Here is an 18,905-nt window from a genome sequence, read left to right as displayed (position 1 = left end):
GGGGTCGTTCGGGACTTGGAGTCCGCCGGGGTGCACCGGCGCCGGTACCGGCTCCGGTGCACCCCGGCGGACTACAAGTCCCGAACGACCCCGCAGAAAGGCAGGAACCGGGGGCGCGGGGAGGGACCGGGGGGGTGTGTGGGGGGGGGATACGAAGCGGGGAGCGGGCGGGGATGATGTCAGCCTGCGGGGAGCCCCGGCGCGGCCAATGGCGCGGCGGGGCCGGGCCAGCGGCGGCGGCGGCGGGGGCGGCGGCGGCGGCGGCGGCGGCGGCGGGGAGCGCCCGGCGCCCATTCATGATCGAAGGGCCCGGGAAAGCGGAACCGGTGCCCGGGCAAAAGGCGCCGGTGCCGCCGTTATGGAGACGTCGGGGCATCTCCACGATTCGGGCGTGGGGGACCTGGAGGAGGACGGTCGGTGTCCCTGCCCCTTGGCGGGGGATGAACGGGCACCGGTGCCGCCGCCGCCGCCGCCGCCGCCTCCCGCCGCGCTGCCGCCGCTCCAGCACAGCCTGTTGCACTCCTCGCCCGGGTCGTTACGGGCCCCTCCTCCTCCTCCCGCCGCCCCCGCCGCCCTCCACCCTTCCTCCCGCCACGGCAGCCAGCTCAACCTCGGCGACCACCCGGCGGGCTCCGGGGCGGGGAGCGGCAAACACCGGCAGCCCAGTCCCTTGGTTCACCGGCGGGACAGCAACCCCTTCACCGAGATCGCCATGAGCTCCTGCAAGTACAGCGGGGGGGTGATGAAACCCCTCAGCCGCCTCAGCGCATCCCGCCGGAACCTCATCGAGGCCGAACCGGAGGCTCAACCTTTACAGCTCTTCGGGGCCGGCGGACCCCCCGAGATCGTCGTCTCGCGCGAGGACAACCACGCGCCCGCCGCCCGTCGCCCCGACCGGCCCCCCGCCCGCCCGGCCCCCGCCGCCTTCGCCAAGGGGCCCAAGCGGAAGGCGCAAAACATCGGCTACCGGCTGGGGCACCGCCGGGCGCTCTTCGAAAAGAGGAAGCGCCTCAGCGACTACGCGCTCATCTTCGGCATGTTCGGCATCGTCGTCATGGTCATCGAGACCGAGCTCTCCTGGGGGCTCTACTCCAAGGTACCGGCAGGGCCAGGGGGGTGGGCATGGGGCTGTCGGCGCTGGCCGGTGCCCGGTGGGCTGAGCGCGGAGTGGTTTACCCCATATGGTGTCCCATGGGATAATCATGGAGCCAGTTGCCCCATCTGGGGTTGGACGGGGCGTACGGGCTGGCTGGGACCCACGGGGTGACCCCGGGGCCTCATGGGGCCGCTGCGGCCGCAGGTGTGGGACGGGGCGAGAGCAGGGCTGGGGGCTGCCGGGGCCGCGTGCCGGCCGTCGCGTGCCAGGACGGGCGTTGCACCGGGTCCTGTGCCGGGGACTGACCCACCGGGGTCTGCGGCGCCCGTCACTGGCCCAACCGGGCGCTCCTTGAGGCACCGTGCCCTCGGCGGTGCGGCGGAGCCCCCCCCTCCCCCCCCCCCCTCCTCCTCCTCCTCCTCCTCCTCCTCCTCCACACCCCTTTCTTCCATTTTTTTTTTTTTTTTTTTTTTTTTTTTTGCAGGACGGTGTCTTTTATTTATAATTCTCCCCCCCACGCCCCTTCCAGCTCCTGCTCCCGGGCTGCGCTGGTTGGCAGCGATATGAATAACTCTTTGTATAGACATCTGTCATGTTATTTATACCTATCCAGAGAGGGGAAGGCATCGGCACCCGCGCCGGCAGGGCGTGCGTGGCACCCATGGGCGTCAGCGGGACGGCGCTGCCGAGGAGGCTGGGGGGCGGCCGGCGGGGGTCCCCGTGCCGCGGTGCCGCCGGCGCAGGGGAAGGAGCCGGGGGGTGGTGGGAAGGGGCTGCTCAGCGCTTCCTGCCGTGATCCGGCGCGGGCGGCTGGGAGGGCGGCGCGGGCGGAGGAGGCGACGGAGCTGGAGCAGGTGGAGGGAGGGAGGGAAGGACGCTGCTGGGGGTCCTGTGGGCACGGGGGGGCCCCGCTGCCTCCCCACGGCTGGTGGTGGTGGGGGGTCCCGAGTCTCCGCTGCCGCCAGCGTCGGTGGGAGCGCAGGGGCTGCCGGCAGCGGTTCCCTCTGCTCCGGCCAAGCCCGCATCCCTGGCTTCCCCGCCAAGGAAGGAGGATGCTTCGCTCGGCTTCACCGCCGGAGCCTCTTCCCCGGCGGTTCCCGCTCCCCTTCAGCAGGATCGGGGCTGAACCACCGTCCCCCACCCGTCTCCGCTACCTGTTGAGCCGCGGCCGCCCTCACCGGGCTCCCTGGGCCCACGTGCCCGGTGCCGGGGGGGGACCGGCCGCCCTCGCCAAGCTGCCGGCAACGCCGTTGCCGCGCTCGCTGGCCCCGGCACGCCGAAGCTGCTGTGTCAGCCGGGGAAGACCCCGTGAGTCAGCGCTGCTGCCGTGCAGCCGCCTGTGGCCCCGACCCCTGCCACGATGCTTGTGCCGACAACCGCAGGGTGCAGGAGGGGGGGGGTCGCTGGGTCCCCGCCACCCCAAGCCCTTGGCCGGAGCTGCGGCGGCGGGCGACCATCTATAAATCACCCCCCCCCCACCCCCGGCAGGCCCTGGTGGGAAACCGGAGCTCCTCGGCCGTGACCGAAGGAGCACCCAGGGCCCGGGCAGGCAGCTGTCGTGCGGACGGGGATGTCGGTGCTGCCGGCGCTGGCCGGGCTCCAGCTCTGCCCCGCAGCCGTCAGCCGCGCCGCCGCGTGCTCCCCAGGCCGGAGGGTGCCGGGGCCGAGGCGGAAAACAGGGATGCGGTGGCTGGGTTTTGCCTGTCCCTCGAGCGTGGGCAGGATTGGGGGCTTCTCCTGCCACCCCCACAGCACCGCCGCTTCCCAGAGCCACCGGCGCCGCCGGGACGAAGCGTCCTGCCACCTGCGTGGCACGGGGGTTACCGAGGTGTCGCCGCGGTTCGGCCAAATCCATCCCCCCCCCCAACACACACACACACACCCCCCGCATCGTTGTTTGCCGCGAGCATGGGATCCGGCAGCCGCTCTTCCTGCCGGCTCCCTCCGGACCCAACGCTGGCAGGAGGCATTGGCAAACGCAGTGGTAGCCGATAACACTTGCCGGGAGGGCCGGTGGGGCCCCGGGTGGCGCAGCCGCCGCGACTGCGGCGGCTGCGCCACCCGGGGCCCCACCGGCCCCATGGCATCCCCATGATTTGGGCTCCCGGCCGGAGCAGCCTTGGCACGAGCCCTGCCCCGGAGTTTGCCTATTAATAGCCGTTGTTTGGTCCCCGGCACTTCTCTCTCGGCACCAGCCATTATATCCACACAATTGCCTGGCCGGAGCCAAGTCGTTAACAATGCGCCACCGCCTCCGCGGCAAACCGTCCCCGCGCCGCCTCGAAATCCCCCCGTGGGGCTGGGGAGAGGGAGAGGAGCGAGGCTGAAGGCCCCGTTGGGGTTGGGGGGCGGTGGGGAGAGGGAGAGGAGCGGGGCCGAAGGCGGCCGGGGGTGCTGGGGCCAAAGGATGGGGCGTGGCGTGTCGCGAGCGGGCCAGGTCTCAGCAATGCTGGGTCTCAGCGTTGTCACGAGCGCGCCAGCATCTCGAGCGTGCCACGAGCGCGCCGGATCTCAGCGTGCTGGGGATGGGGCGGAGGCGCGAGCCGGGTGTGGTAACGCCTTGGCGAGGGGCTGCCGGTGCTCGGCGGGTCCTACCTCGGCTTCCTCCTTGTGCCCCTTGGTACGGCACCCGTGGGACCCGCAGCACCCACACGGCGCCGATGGGGCATCCATCGCACCCATAGGGCAACCATAGCACCTGTGGGGCGCCCATGGGACCCACAGTCTCGCTGGGGTCCGGAGAGGAGCCCGTGCAAGGAGCTGGTGAATCCTGCTCTTCCCAGCAGGGTCCCGAGGAGCAGCCGCTTCGGTCGCCAGTCAATCAGGGGCTGGTTTAATTTACGTACAGCTAATTAACAGGAGGATCTAATTAGACTATCCGGTAGGGTGCCATAATATCGGGCTCAGGCTGGATGTGGCCGGGCCGCTTGACGACACGCGTCCCGGTGAGGGAAGGCTGGTAATTACACACTTGGCAGAATCGGATTCAAAAAAACATTTTGGAGAAAAGGTGGCTCTTGCCCGCAGCGTCGCCAGCGCCCGCGGTGCCAGCGCTGCCCTGGCCGCTCGGGGTGGGAGCTGGGGTGGCCGAAGTGCCGGATTGGGGGTGTGGGGGGGTGTTGGAGGGGATGCAGCTTCTCCCTGGGGGTGCGGAGCCCGGTGCCATGGCCAGCGCTGGCAGGGTCCTGTGGCCACGTCCCCCCCTAACGCCGGCCCTGCTCTCGCCTTGCAGGACTCCATGTTCTCCCTGGCCCTGAAATGCCTTATCAGCCTCTCCACCGTCATCCTGCTGGGCCTCATCATCGCCTACCACACGCGGGAGGTGCAGGTAGGTCCCGGCGCGGCCGGTGTGCCGAGCGAGGGGTGGCCGAGATGGGCTGGGGGCTTTGAAGGCCGCTCCGGTGGGATGCGGTGTCCGAACTCGCAGCCTGCACGGAGCCTCCCCGGCTCCTTGCCGGGGTCTTGTGGGGCAGCGCGGGGTCTCGTGGCGGGGGGTGTTGAGGCTGGGCACCGAGGGGTCTGCCCCGGCGCGGGGTGCCCGGTGGAGCTGCCGGTGGCTGGGGGAGGCTGCGGGCAGGAAGGGCTCGGACCAGCCGAGGTGCCAAGGAAAGCTGTGAAATCCTTTCCTAATCAGGGCTGCCCACTCTCTTCCTCCCTGCCCGCCCTTGGCTTCGCTGGGAAATTCAAGGGCTCCCTGTTTGCTCCAGGAAGGCTGCGCTTCCCCGCAGGATCCGGCGTCGGCGCGATGCCGGCGAGTTTTGGGGATGGGAGGAATCAGCAGGCAGGAGAAGGAGCATCCCGGGAAGGGACCCTGAAACCCCCGGCCCCAAGGTCCCACCTCGTCCTGCCCCGGGCTGGAGGTCGGCGCAGCTCCCTGCCTGCCTCCTGCCTGCCTCCTGCCTGCGGGGGACCTTCCCGGGAGCCAACCCTCCGGCTCACCCCACCGGCACAGGGACCGAGCCCGGCGGTGGCTTGTTCAAAGCAAATATTTGAGCGCGCTGTTTTTTCGCTAGAATAATATTTACCCCGGGGTGGGGGCGGCTGGGGTCAGCCGGGAGGGCCGTGCCCCGGCGCTCGCCGGCTTCCTCCCCTTGTTGTTCTTGGGAGCGGGTTGGGCAAAGGCAGCGTCCACCCGAGCGGCGCCTGGGGCTCCTCGCCTCTCCCCGCTCCGCCGGCGGCCGGAGTCGACATCCCCGCTGCCGTCTCTCCACAGGGTCCCGGTCCCCAAAGCGAGTGCAACGCGCCGGTGCCGAACCTCGCCACGGTCCGGCCGTGTGGCCCCGGTTTAACCGCGGGGCTGGTTAACGCTGGCAGGGAAGGGAATGAGATCGGTTTGACTTGATTTGCTCCGGACAAAGCTGCGCTGGCTGCTGATCGCCCTATTATCTCTTAGGTGCTTATAAAGGGATTGCTGATAATCCGGCCAGAGATGGAAGCGGGGCCGGCAGAGCTGTAAATCCTCAGCCTCTCGTCCCTTTTGTCCAAGGGGGGGCTGCGCTTGCCCTGTGTGGCACTGCCAGACCTCCCCGGCCTCCGGGAAAGGCTCGACAACAGCTTCGGCCTCTTCACTCAGTATTAATTCCGTTAATTGCTGAGTCCTTCGGGACGTTTGCAGCTCTCCCTGAGTCTCGGTTTCTCCAGGACTGGGGCATCGCTGTGCCCGGAGCCCTGGGTCCAGCTCCTGGGGTCCTACCTGTCCCCTGCCCACGCTGTCCCTGATGGGCTGGGACGGTGATGGGTCCCTGGGGTGTCCCCAAGCCCATCCCTCGCCAGCCAGGGCTGCAGGTGACCGAGCTCCTCCTGCCCCTCCATCCTCCCAGCTCTGCCTTGTGCTGCAGGGCCACGAGCCGCTGCTAATCGCGTGTGTCACTCGCTCTTCGTTAGGCTGAGCCTGTGCAGGGAGCTGCCGGCGGCGCCGCCGGGTCCTCGCGCTCCCTGTGCCGGCGGGCAGAGCCCGACCCGCTCCCGGTGGCACCAGGGGCTCGGTGTCCTTGGGGACGGCTCCGGGCTGCACCCCGGTGTGGTGCGGAGCGTGGCGTCCCCGGCCAGCGCCGCGTTCATCGCTGCGGCGCGTGATGGAGCGCGGTGCTGGCAAGGCTGCCGGCTCCAGCCGGGGGGGTTTTGGGGGGCACAGCCCCGCTCCGGCGCTGCCCTTGGGGTGCCCAGGGCTCTTTGTGCTTTGGGTTTGGTGAAGCTCTTTCCCCTGCGCGGCTTCTTGGTGGCTTCCCGTGTGCTTTCCTTGTCCGGAGCTGTGGCGGCCAACGCACTTGCTCCGTCCCCTGCCAGAGCTGGTGCTGGGGATGCTGGGGATGCCCCTGTCGGGTACCACCGGGCCGAGCCGGGGTTTCCATGGAAACCCGCAGCGATGCGCTGCAGGTGCGGGGCTGAGAGGGGCTGGCGCAGGGGGAACCTGCCCGAATCCCCCCTTGCTCCTTCCCTTCCCCGACCTGGCCTGTCGCAGCCCCCCCCCACACACACACAGTCAAAAGGCTCCCTGCCTCTTTCCTCTTGCTAATTTGTTTATTTTTAACACCCTTTTCCAGGAAGGAATGGGCTGTCAGCTTGTTAAATGCCTGAGGATCTCCCTTGACAGCTTGGAGCATTTTTATAAACAATTTCTCAAACAAAGCAGCTAAAAGGAGCGGAGCTTTCCAAACAGAAAGGGAGGTGGCCGGGGACGGCCGCTCCGTGAGTCAGTCCCGCCGGCTCTTGCCGTCCCCGGGGAGAGCCCCGTGTGCCGTGCCGTGCCGGCGAGGCGGCTGGCGCAGGTGCACCGGGGCTCCGGCGGGGCGGGGGGGTTGTTCCCGGGCTCGGCGCCAACCTGGGGCCACGCTCCCACCCACCGCCCAGCCGGCAGCGGCTGCGGGAGCTCCCGGACCCCCCGGCCGAGCCGGGGTCGGCCTGCGCTTTGCAGGGTCGAGGACACGCCGGTGACGGTGGTGACCGCTGCCACGTCCCCCTTGGATCCCTCCCAGCGGCGTCTTTGACAAGCGCTGCTTGCGGAGAGGCCCCGAGCGCGTCCCCGCTGCCGTAGGTGACACCGGTGTCCCCATCGCCCCAGGGGCGAGCTGGTGTCCTGGCGGGGCGGGTGACCCCCGGGGGTCTGGCGGCATCCCAGAGGGGCCAGCGCGAGCTGCCCGCGCCCCAGCTTCCGCAGAGACCCCGACTCTGTCGCCGGCAGCGGGAAAGGGAACCGGTACCCAGGATGAACCGGCGGTTGCTATGGCAACCAGATCCCATCGCCGCCAGCGGCCGGCTGCTCCGGCAGTGGTGTTCCCTCTCCAAAAGTTGCCCCCGATAGTGGGGGGGGGGCACGTGGTGGCTGTCGGTGACACCGGGGTGGTACCGGCGGGAGCCAAGGGGCTGGGGTGGCCCGTGCCGGTGCTCTGCGGCACCACGGCTTGCCCGGGCTGTGCCGGGAGCGGGGCTCCTGCCAGCCGCTGTGTGGGAGCGGGTCGGAGCCCGCTGTCCCCATGCCGTGCCTGGGCGTGTGCTCAAGGCTGGGCACCCCAAAGCTTCTGGGGTGTCCCCAGAGCTGTAACTGTCCCCTGAAGACACAGGCAGAGCAGCGGAGGGGATGGCGAAGGCTCGTTCTCACCTTTGCCTCCCCCATCCCTCTCCAGCCCTCCTGGCCGAAGCCGTCACCAGCTCCGCCGGGCTCTGGTGTCAGTCCCCCCACTGCCCGCGGTGGGATGCTGGTGGGGCAGGGTCCTCTGGGGCCACCAGTAATTTGTGTGGTTTTTGCATCCCGGTAGCTCTTTGTGATCGACAACGGAGCCGACGACTGGCGGATAGCGATGACGTACGAGCGCATCCTCTACATCGGCCTGGAGATGCTGGTTTGTGCCATACACCCCATTCCCGGGGAGTACAAATTTTTCTGGACAGCCCGCCTGGCTTTTTCCTACACGCCGTCTCGGGCAGAGGCAGACGTGGACATCATCCTGTCCATCCCCATGTTCCTGCGCCTCTACCTGATTGCTCGGGTGATGCTGCTGCACAGCAAGCTCTTCACCGACGCCTCCTCGCGCAGCATCGGGGCGCTCAACAAGATCAACTTCAACACCCGCTTCGTCATGAAGACTCTCATGACCATCTGCCCCGGGACGGTGCTGCTGGTCTTCAGCATTTCCCTCTGGATCATCGCTGCATGGACGGTCCGGGTGTGCGAGAGGTGAGAGGGGCTGCGGCGGGGGGGGGCGGGTTCGGGATGCGCGGTGGTTTGGGATGCTGAGTGGTTTGGGATGTCTCCTCTGCCCTGTCTCTGCTCTGCCCTGGGGAGGTCACAGCTGCAGCGCTGGGTCCAGTGCTGGGCTCCCCAGTTGCAGAAGGACGGGGAACTGCTGGAGAGAGTCCAGCGGAGGCCGCGAGGATGATGAGGGACTGGAGCGTCTCCGTGCTGGGGAAAGGCCGGAGCCCTGGGGCTGTTCAGCTGGAGAAGAGCAGGCTGAGGGGGGATCTCCTCGACGCTCAGCGAGAGCTAAAGGGCGGGGGGCGAGAGGATGGGGCCGGGCTCCTTCCAGTGGTGCCCGGGGACAGGACGAGGGGCAACGGGCACAAACTGGGACAGGGGAAATTACTCTGAGGGTGGCAGAGCCCTGGCACAGGCTGCCCGGAGAGGCTGTGGGGTCTCCTGCTCTGGGGATATTCCGAACCCGCCTGGAGGCGACCCTGCGCGACCTGCTCTGGGTGACCCTGCTCTGGCAGGGGGTGGGACGAGGTGACCTCCAGAGGTCCCTTCCAGCCCCGGCCAGGCGGGGATGCTGTGATGTGCGGCGGTTTGGGATGCTCAGCCATTTGGGTTGCTGAGCAGTTCAGGATGCTCCGCGGAGCTGCCGTGTCCCAGCACTCTGTGAGAGGGATGCAGAGAGCCGGGGGCTCGGCAGCCGCGGGTTCCCACCGACGAGCCCCCGTCCCGGGCAGGAGGCAGAGGCAGGGGCAGCCCTGTCCTCGCAGCGCCGTGCCTGGGGTCAGGCAGGGTCCCCCTGCGAGGGGACGGTGTGCGGTGCCAGCCGGCGCGGGAGCCCCGGGAGGGCGGGTGGGGGATGGGGGGAGCGGCGGGAGCTGGGGGGGCGCCGAGCACGGGGAGAGGCCGGAGGTGCTGGCGAGCAGCAGCAGCTGGCTCGGGCTCTGGCATCGCTGCGAGCGACTGCCATGACAACACCGCCGTGACAAACCCACTGCCGGATGGCATCACGCCGGCATCGGCGTGCTCGGCGCGGGGGTTGCTGTGGCGACCGGCTCCGGTGGGTACCACTGAGCCTTCCTCTCCCGGGGACACGCCGGCCGGCACCCTTTTGTCCCCTGAGGGGAACCGGGGGGGGCTGTGGCCACCCCCAGCCGCCCCAGCGCTGTGGGGGTTTCTCCCTGGCTGGGTGCGAGGTGCCGGTGGCACCCGTCCGTCCCGGGGCAGGGAGGGCAGGTCCCCCATGGGGTGTCCCGTGTCCTGTCCGGGCGTGGGGCCGTCCCTGTCCCCAGGAGGCTGAGCTCAAGGCCGTGCTGCCATCGAAGCCGCCGGGGCTGGTCTGCAGGGAAAGCGCCCGAGACCAACGAGCGCGTGTTGCGATTCGGTGGCCGGGGATTAGCCGAATCGCGCGAAATCCCTTTCAATTGTGGCGGCGCCATCGTGCCGTCCTCAGAACCGAGGTGCGAGGGATCGCGCCCCGGCGTCCCCTGTGCCACCCAACTTGCTTCTGGGCACTGGCAAGGTGGGGGGAAGGCCCCCCCCTCCTCTTCCCCGGGGTGAGACCCCTCGCACTGGTCACCCCGCGCAGGGGCTTTAAGTACCGTGGCTGCGGAGCGGAGCGGCACGCTGCGATTTTACGAGCTTTTACAGGCCGTCTTTGCCTTCCTGTCTCCCTTAATGATGCTCTCAGGATGTGCTGGATGGTTTTGCGCGGCTTAATTGTGTTTGGGAGATTTTTATTTGTGCCTCCTAAACGGGGAGCGGGCAGACGGGCTCCCGGGGGATATGCAGGGGGTTGATTCTGCACCTGGGGGGCTTAGGCTGGAAAAAGCAATGTAAATAAAGAACCATCAGGGACCAAAAGAAAAAAAAAAAGATAGAAAGAAATGACGCAGACGAGGCGCTGCAGATCACCGGCACCGTGGCTGCCGCCACCTCCCTCTGTCTACAGAGCGGCAGCCGTGAACGCGGGCGGGGTGGGGATGCACCGACCCGGGGGGATGCACCGACCCGGGGGGCTGCACGGACCCGCGGGGACGGACTGAGCCGGGGGGATGCAGGACGTCCGGGACGTGCTCTGTCCCCGGGGGATGCACCGTCCTCGGGGCATGCACGGGCCCTGGGTGCCACCCAGGTCCTGCGAGGGCCACGTCCCCGTGTCCCCACCGGTGGCAGGTTGCTTGCACTGGTGCTGGCAACCAGTTTGCTGTGGCCTGCGGGGACATCCGCAACCAGCCCCCACTGGGGCCGGGTGGCTCGGAGATGGCTGTGCCGCTCCGAGACGCGGTTCCCCGAGCTGGGGTGGCCTGGCCGTGGCACGTCCCCTCGGCGCCGTGGGCTGCTCCGGCGCCCGCAGGCACAGCGGCATCGCTGCCGGGCATCCTCCCGTGCGTGCCGGGGGGCCGCAGCTCTCGGCAGGCAGCGAGTCGCTTAGCAACCTCGCCCGCTCGCCCGGCCGCCACGCAGAGCTGCCTGCGGTGCCGGTGCCGGCAGCGCTGCCGGGGCTGCCCGCCGACGGCGCGCACGTGTGCCTGCACGTGCTGCCGGCCCCGCTGCCCGGCATGAGGGTGCAGCCAGCCCCAGCTCCGTGGCCGCGCTGCCCAAACCCACAGGCTCGGTCCAGCCGAGCCGGTGCCGCCGTAGCATCCTGGTGTGGCGATGCTCGGTGTGGCGGCGGCGTGGCACGGGACCCGTGGGGAGCGGCTGTGACCCTGGTGGGGACAGGCAGACGAGGGGACAATGGAAACCGGCACTGGGGTCTAACTGATCGCGGCACACCCAATTCCTGCCCGCACCAGCCCCAGCACGTGCCACCCCCGCCCCGTTTTATCAGCTCCTTGGGCTCAAAGTGCTTCTCGGAAGAGAAAATGTCTGTGTGTCCGGCGGCGCCGTAACCCCCGTCACCAGCGCGATGCTCCCGGGGTCATCCCCGTGGCTCGAGAGCTCACATCCTGCGGGATGGGCTCAGCCTTTCCCAGGGGAACACACGGGCTGGGATGGGGCGGGGGGTGCGTGGCACTGCTGGCACCGAGATTTCTGGGGAGCCCGGCCCTGGCCGCAGTGATGGGCTCCGGCTCCCCTGGCGCGGCAGCGGCTCTCGCCGTGGCTGAAGGCACTTCCTCATGCGCCAGGATCTCGATCGAGTCTCCGGTTGCTTGGGGCAGGGGGAGGGGGGAAACATTTCGGAAGAGGAGAAAACCCAACTGCTCGGGGCGCTGCGATGAACCGGGGGGGGATTGCCAAAAGATCCATCTGGTTTCCCTCTAACGATTCCGTGAGGAGGCTGGGAGAAGCCTGCCGGGGAGCGGGATGCGTGCGGGCAGGAGGGTGGCTGTCCTGCCATGGCCGGGTGCAGGCGCTGCCCGTCCGTGCCCACGCCGGGCTTGCGGCTGCGTCCCGGGCCCCACTCTGCCTCTGGGAGCCGGCGCTGCATCCCCGGGAGCATCCCCGCGGGGCTCGGCCGGGCTCGCACCGGCCCCGGGGAGCCGGAGGCAGCCAGGGCCCCGGTTGCGTGTTGGCTGGAAGGGCCGCAGCCGGATGCCGGGCCGGCCAGGACGGTCGCTGACCTCGCAGCTCGGCGGGGACGCGGCCATGGAAAGTTTGCAGCATCCCCGAAGCGGCGGCTGCTCCACGTGTGCTTCATCTCGAGCGTGTGAGCCGTTCCCCCGCGCTGTCCCGGAGCCAAGTGCGTGCCGGAGGTTTGGCTGGGTCCGTCCCCGGCGGTTCTGCCGGGGCTGCTGACGGCACCGTCCCCCGGGGCGGTGCAGGGGGAGCGGGCTCAGCCCGCGCCGCGGCAGCGGGGGGGACGCGGAGGAGGATGCAGCGCGGTCGGGGGCTCTGCAGAGCCGCAGCTGTTTCTCCCATCAGCCAGTTCTCGCCGCCGCGCCACGTGTCACCGGGGACGCCGGCGGCGGGACGGGGATGCGGTGACAGGTCTGACCGAAAGCAGAAGCCCTTTTGCGTTGAGTTTTCGCTCTGATTTTGTCCATGCGGGTTTTCCTGCGCCAGAAATTGTGCAACCGCTGTCGCTACGGGGCATCCTGCCGCGTCATTAATCCCTATTCCCCGTGGCACAGCACAGCCTCTCGCCAGAGAAGCCGCCGTGCCCAGGTGGCCCCGTCCCTCCCCGCAGCCGTCCCCGTCCCCTGCCGCGATGCTGATGCCCGTGTCTCCTTGGCAGGTACCACGATCAGCAGGACGTAACCAGCAACTTCCTGGGGGCCATGTGGCTCATCTCCATCACCTTCCTCTCCATCGGCTACGGCGACATGGTCCCACACACCTACTGCGGGAAGGGCGTCTGCCTGCTCACCGGCATCATGGTAAGGGCCGTGCTGAGCCAGTCGCCCGTCCCACGGGCTCTGCCCATCCCCACCCTGGCCACCAGATTTTACGGGGACCCGCTTGCCGTCTGGCATGTCCAGGCTTAACGGCTCCACCTCTGAGCTGTCGCAGCCTGGAAGCTGATCGAGCTGGAATTGCAATTCTGTAAGCGCGGTAATTAGCAGGACGTGGCGGTGTGGGTGAGGAGGTGACGGTGCAGGCTGGGCACGCGGTGTGGGACACCAGCTGGTCCCTTTGCCCCCGCTGGTGAATTTGGGGTGGATTTGGACCCGCGTTCGGTGAGAGCCGGGGGAGGCTGGACTGTGGCGGGGTCGGGGGTGTCCCCGGGGAGCAGAGGGGCCCCCGAGCATCCTTTGGCCATCCCTGTTCACTCCACCTGGCTCCCATCGCCAGGAGTGATCCCAAATGCTGCCGGCTCCTGTCGAGAGCCGGGACCAGCTGGGAGCCCTCCACGCCCCCACGCTCCCGCCGGCGTCACCGCTCCGCCGCGGCTTCGTTTCCCCATGGCCAGAAGGTCACCGTGCTCTGTGGCCTCCGGTGTACCTGCTCCAAGCCGCCCGTGAGATGTCCCGGCTTGTGGGGCTTTCACCGGAGGAACGGCTGGGGGCTCCGCAGTCACAGCCCAGCCCCGGACCCCCAGCTCTGCCCCCCCTCAGCTGCCAGGATCTGGGGACGGAGCCGTCCCTGTCCCCCGCTTCCCAGCTGGGACAGCCCGAGCTGGCGCCCGGCACCGCCAGGTTTAACTCTGAGCCCCGCGAGAGCCATCGGCCGAGGCGGCTCCGCCGGCGGGTATTAATTTTATATTATCTTCACGTCTTTGAGGTCGGGCGCCAGCGAGGCTGATGCTGGTGACAGGAGCCAAGCGAGGGACAAAACCCCTCCTGGGAGGGGGGACGCGGCGTTTCCCGGCTCAGGGGAGCAGCCGCCGGCTCGGCCGGGGGCTCCCGGAGCTCCCCCCACCCCCAAGTCAGGGTTTCCTTTGAACCGAGGCACCATCTGGCAAAGCGTGCCCCCCTCCCGGCACCCATCTGGCACAGGGACGGGGACCCTCCGCGACTGCCGGAGCCGGGGGAACCCCTGGGGTCCCTGAACCGTGGCACCGGGGGCGGCCGCCCCCCTGGGGAGAGAGAAGCGGTGGGAGCCGAGAGCGAGCACACAGCGGGCACCTTCGGGGATGCTAAAGGATTCAGCTCAGAGCATGATGTTAATTAATGACTCTTTAATAAATGAAGGAGCGTTTGCCAGGATCGTGGGCCTCTGCCAGAGTGCCGGGGGCGGGCGGGGGGAGCGTCTCATCTGGTCCGGGCAGCGGCAGGCAGAGTGCAGGAGCCCCGCGGGGAGCCGGGGTTTGGCACCTTTGCTTTCCAAAGACAAATACACGCCGGAGATGATGGCTCCCGCCCGGATCTGGCCCTAATCGCCGGGATAAGCGAGCTCCCAGCTGTCGCTGCTGGGAGACGCGGCGATTTCGGGGCTGGGGGTGGGGGGTGTCTCGAGTTGGGCCTCCCCTTCCCCGCGCTCCCCCAGGGCGCCCGGTGCTGCCCCACCGCTCTCCCTCCCCGCAGGGTGCGGGGTCTCGCCGTCCTCCCGGGGGGCAGGTCCCCAGCCCGTGGTGGCACCGGTAAGCAAGGCTTAGCCCGGCCATTTCCAAGGCGTGCCGGGGACGCCGGGGCTCGCCGCTCATCACCGCTGACCTCGTAAATCGGCCCCGGCCTCTCCCGTTAATTACCCAGCACATCGTCAGCTGCTCAAGGACACCCAGGCTCTGTGCTACCTCCTCATTGGGATGGCAGGGGCGGGTGAGGGGGGTGCCATGGAGCTTTGGTTAATTAGGGGGTCGCGCGGGTGGGGGTGGGCGCGCTGCTCTTGCCCCAGGTTGCTGGCGGGTGACAAACCGTTCGATGTCCCCGCGGCAGGGCGCCGGCTGCACAGCGCTGGTGGTGGCCGTGGTGGCCAGGAAGCTGGAGCTCACCAAAGCCGAGAAGCACGTCCACAACTTCATGATGGACACGCAGCTGACAAAGCGGGTAAGGTGCCGCGGGGGGGAGCTGGGGCGGGGGCTGTACTGTGCCGGGGGAGCCGGGGATGCCGGGAACCGTGGCGGGAGGAAGGTGTTGGCACCCCTGGGTGCGGGTCCCGCGGCGGGTGCGTTGGCTCTAAGCGCTTCGGCTGCAGCCCAGGCATTACGGTGAGAGCAAACAGCTCCCGCTCTGTGTCAGGGATTTAGGTGATGCAGGATGCTCGGCCGCACCCCGAGAGGAACAGCCTGGGGGTTTTTCCCCCCCCCCCCCGGGAGGATACGGACTCCCTCCTCTTGCAGGGAATGATCTCACTCAGCTCCGTGTCAGGAAAACAACTGGAGCCGTGAGGCCCCTGCCGTTTCCATCCTGCGGAGGGACCCGGAGGCTGCGGCTGCGGCTGGGGGGGGCCGTGGGGTGGGTGCTCATGCCGGGGTCCCCCGTTACATCCCCGGCAGCGTGCGGGGGGCTTGCGGGAGGTCTCTGGTCTCAGCAGCTTCGTCACGGCAAAGCATCGGCAACCCGACAGCGCCGCGTGATGCGATGGGCTCCGCGCACCGCTGGCAGTTGCGGTATTTTGTATAGGGCATGGCGGCAAAGCGGGGGTTGGTGCAACCCTTGGAAGGGCTTGGGACAGTGCTGGCATGTGGCCGGGGCTCCCCGCTTCCCCTGGGGGAGCAGAGCCGCGTGCCGGCAGAGGCCCTGGTGCCCCAGCGATAGTCGGGGGCTTCGGCGCGGCCGGGCTGGGAAAGCAAACGGCGGGTTGGCCCCGCTCCCCCCGCCCAAGCCGTGGATATGGATCCGCGGGCTCTGTGCCAGGCAGACGGCGGCGGCCAATTCATCTTGGAGTGCGCAGCGGAGCCGCGGTTTAGCCGGGGAGCCTGCGGAAGCCGTGTCCTCGTGCCGGCAGCCCAGCCGGGACCTGCCAAGAGTGCCAGATGGATGCAGGAATCGAGAAAAACTTGGGGATTTTTTTTTGTTTGTTTGTTTGGTTGGTTTTTTTCTCAAGGCTTAGGGCGCAGGCTGTGGAGTGAGGGGTGAGTGGGATGCGGGATGCGGGGTGCAGGCGAGGAGCCCGCTGGCGGAGCATCGGCGCAGAGTAGGGTGGGGACGTGGGTGCAGCGGGGACCGAGACCCACCGCGCGGCGTGGGCAGCTCTTGTTCCCGTCCCAGCGGCCCTTGATCCCTTGCAGAGGCGCAGGAGACCGTGCGGGAACGGAGCCGAGCACCTCGCTCCAGCTGGGGCGAGTCAAGTGCTCTCGCAGCACCGGCTCCCCAACGGGGGGCTCGCGGCAGAGCCGGGCTGGCGTCTCCGTGAAATCCCGTGTAGCCCGGCGCAGCCGGGGCCGGTGACCCGCCGCCGACTCTCCTCCTCTTGCAGATCAAGAACGCTGCAGCCAACGTCCTGCGGGAAACGTGGCTCATCTATAAGCACACCAAGCTGCTGAAGAAGATCGACCACGCCAAAGTCAGGAAGCATCAGAGGAAGTTCCTCCAAGCCATTCACCAGTAAGGGGCCGCGCGCCGGGTGGGGGGATGCTGAGCCCCAGCCACGGGGGAATCGTGGTCCAGTCCCTGGCCGGGGCGTGGGGACAAATTTCCCATTGCCCAGGACGCAGGCAGGCCTCCGGCTGCGGTTTGCGGTTGGGGAGGGGATGCAGCTGCGTTGCTCTTTCCTTCTCCCCCAGGTTGCGGAGCGTGAAGATGGAGCAGAGGAAGCTGAGCGATCAAGCCAACACCCTGGTCGACCTCTCGAAGGCAAGTCCCCGCTGCGACCCCGCGGCTCGGCCGGGCTGCCCCAGCGTTTCTCTTCAGCTGGAAAAACCAAAGCGGACATGGCCGACCGCGAGACGCTCCGGGCGGTAGATGTCAGCCGGGAATAGCTGCCGTGGGATGGCTGCCCTCGGGAGGCGGGAGGAGAAACGCAGACACAAAGCAGGGGCTGGTGGGGGGGGTGTCTTTGCTCCCTGCACCCCCTTACGCAGCCGCAGCCGGGGGTACCGTGGCTTGGCAGCACGGGGCTGGCCACTTCTGTCAGTTAAAAGCGAACCGCGAGAATTAAATGCTCATCTTTACGGGCGCGCAAGTTCTAACAACGGGCAAGGTAGGACGCAGGTTACGCCGTGAAAGCGTATTTGCTCGCAAACAGATAAAAATACTCGTTAACTAGTTTGGTAAGAAAATAAAAGTGTGAAAGTATCTAGCAAAAACATTTAATCACCTCTGGCAATGGCAAGATCGAATTCGTTTTTATATCACGCGGAACAAAACCAGCTGCAATTTTAGGTTTCCTCAATGCCTTACCCAGAAATACAAAGGAAGACGCAATTTGTTTCCAAACAAATGATGTGAAGTTTCTTAATAAGCTGAAAGGCCCCAGTGCAGGATGAGCTCGGGTATTTGGCCCTGTGCTAATCGTAGGGGTGGTTACCCCGCAGCCATTCTGGAGTCATCAAATAAATGACGGCAGACTGCTTTGGCCGCTGAAATAAAGCTGCAGCGTGGGAGAGAGGTGAAAACCTTTGCCGACACCGAAATTCGGTGCGGGTTTCTTAAGGCTAGGCAGATGCTGGCGTCTAATTTAACCGAGGGCAAAAAAGAGCCAAGCCACCCCTTTTTTTTAAGGGGGCATGACTTGGCCCCGCTGCCCGCGCGGAGGCAGGATTTCCTCGTTTTCGTGTCCTGGGACGAGCCGAGCTGGGTGGCGGCGCCCTGCGAGCTGCGACGGGGCAGCTCTCGGGGCTTTGCTCGCGGGAAGGGGTTCAAGGGCTCAGCGCCGGCGGTGGCACCGACCCAACCACGGCACTAACCCCTCTGTGTGTGTGTGTGTCCGTCTGTCCCCGTGTGTGTCCCCTCCTTCCCCCCAATAGATGCAGAACGTGATGTACGACCTCATCACCGAGCTCAACGACCGCAGCGAGGACCTGGAGAAGCAGATCGGCAGCCTGGAGTCCAAGCTGGAGCAGCTCAGCGCCAGCTTCAACTCCCTGCCCCTGCTGATGGCCGACATGCTGCGCCAGCAGCAGCAGCGCCTGCTCGCCGCCGTCCTGGAGGCGCGGGGGGTCGGCGTGCCGGTGGGCACCCCCCAAACGCCGCTCTCCGAGAGCCCCATCGGGGTCAGCTCCACCTCCTTCCCCACCCCTTACACGAGCTCAAGCAGCTGCTAAAACGCAGCCCCCCCCGGCCCCCCGCCACCGCCACCACCACCACCCCCCTCCACGGACAGGGGAAGCGTTTCCGCGCAGGTCCCGAGGTCTCCATGGACTTTCTTCTGGTCCTCGAACCGCCGCAGGACCCTTCGGCCGGAGCCGGTGGGACCAGCAGTGCCGAGCGCCGCTCGGAGCTTTGCCAACGCCTTGGTATCGGGAATCGCATCCCCGTTCAGGTGCCTCTACACGTGGTGAAGGAAGGGGACGGGAGGCGACGCCTCGGGCGAGCCCGCGCCGCGGCGTCCGGTGGCGGACGGAAAAACCCACGCTCAATCTCAGGTCTTCACATTTGAAAACAAAACGAAACGACGACGAGTCAGAAGCACTGAAGCGACGGAGACACCAGAGGGAGAGTTTTCCTCCCCTGCGTGGACCCCGCCGGGGGCCGGGGCGCTCCCCTCGCCCCCCCGCCCCTCTCACCATTGCAAAGCGCCGCCGGGCAGATGCCAACGTGGTGGTTTCTTGCACGGGCTCCAACCAACGCTGCCCACGCTCCATCCCGTCTCCTTACCGGGACCCACATGAACCCCCCGCCCCGGCCCCGCGCATTGCCGGGCAGGTGACAGTGTCTGGCCATAACCTGCCCGGGGTGGGGGCGGTTCTCCGGAGCCGTGAGTGTTTTCTGCCTGGGCAGAACAAGGGACGCTTCTTCTTTCTGGTCCTCGGCGTCGTATTCTGCCTGGAGACACGTGCCGGAGCCAGGAAAGCAGTGCCTAAAGCGTGCGGGGATGCAGGGCCGATGCGGCGACGGCCGATGACGGGGCTGGCAGGCCAGCCCGGGCGCCGGGGGGGGGAATCTCCAGGTGCTCACACACCGCCGCCCGCCCAGGAACCCCCCACCCAGCATTTCGGGAAGCCAACGGGCTCTTTGCGGCAGAAAAACCCCATGGGCGCCATCCACCTCCGTTCGCACCGGGAACGGTCGCGCTGGAGCCCGGCCGGCAGCGCCGAATCCGCCGGGGTGGAGCAGGGGCTCGCTGGCAAGTGCTGTAGTAGCGGGGGCAGGCGCTTCATCTGTTTAAAACCCGGCCCATCGCCTTCGTGCCGCTTCT

The 18,905-nt window shown here is 67.8% G+C and overlaps 1 protein-coding gene across 1 annotated transcript; it reads left to right on the top strand.

Annotated features, from left to right (window-relative positions):
- Window positions 1-265: 265 nt before the first annotated feature.
- Window positions 266-17,811, top strand: KCNN3 (potassium calcium-activated channel subfamily N member 3). Its single transcript, XM_054182485.1, has 8 exons — window positions 266-1,096; window positions 4,329-4,424; window positions 7,852-8,270; window positions 12,463-12,604; window positions 14,543-14,653; window positions 16,026-16,153; window positions 16,333-16,402; window positions 17,515-17,811. The coding sequence occupies exons 1-8, from the start codon at window positions 359-361 to the stop codon at window positions 17,809-17,811; spliced, it is 2,001 nt and encodes a 666-aa protein (XP_054038460.1). The 5' UTR covers window positions 266-358.
- Window positions 17,812-18,905: the final 1,094 nt, after the last annotated feature.

Source organism: Rissa tridactyla, chromosome 23, assembly GCF_028500815.1.
Source record: "Rissa tridactyla isolate bRisTri1 chromosome 23, bRisTri1.patW.cur.20221130, whole genome shotgun sequence".
Taxonomy (NCBI): Eukaryota; Metazoa; Chordata; class Aves; order Charadriiformes; family Laridae; genus Rissa; species Rissa tridactyla.
Note: the sequence above shows the minus strand (reverse complement) of the source record. Positions and strands in the feature narration are given on the sequence as shown.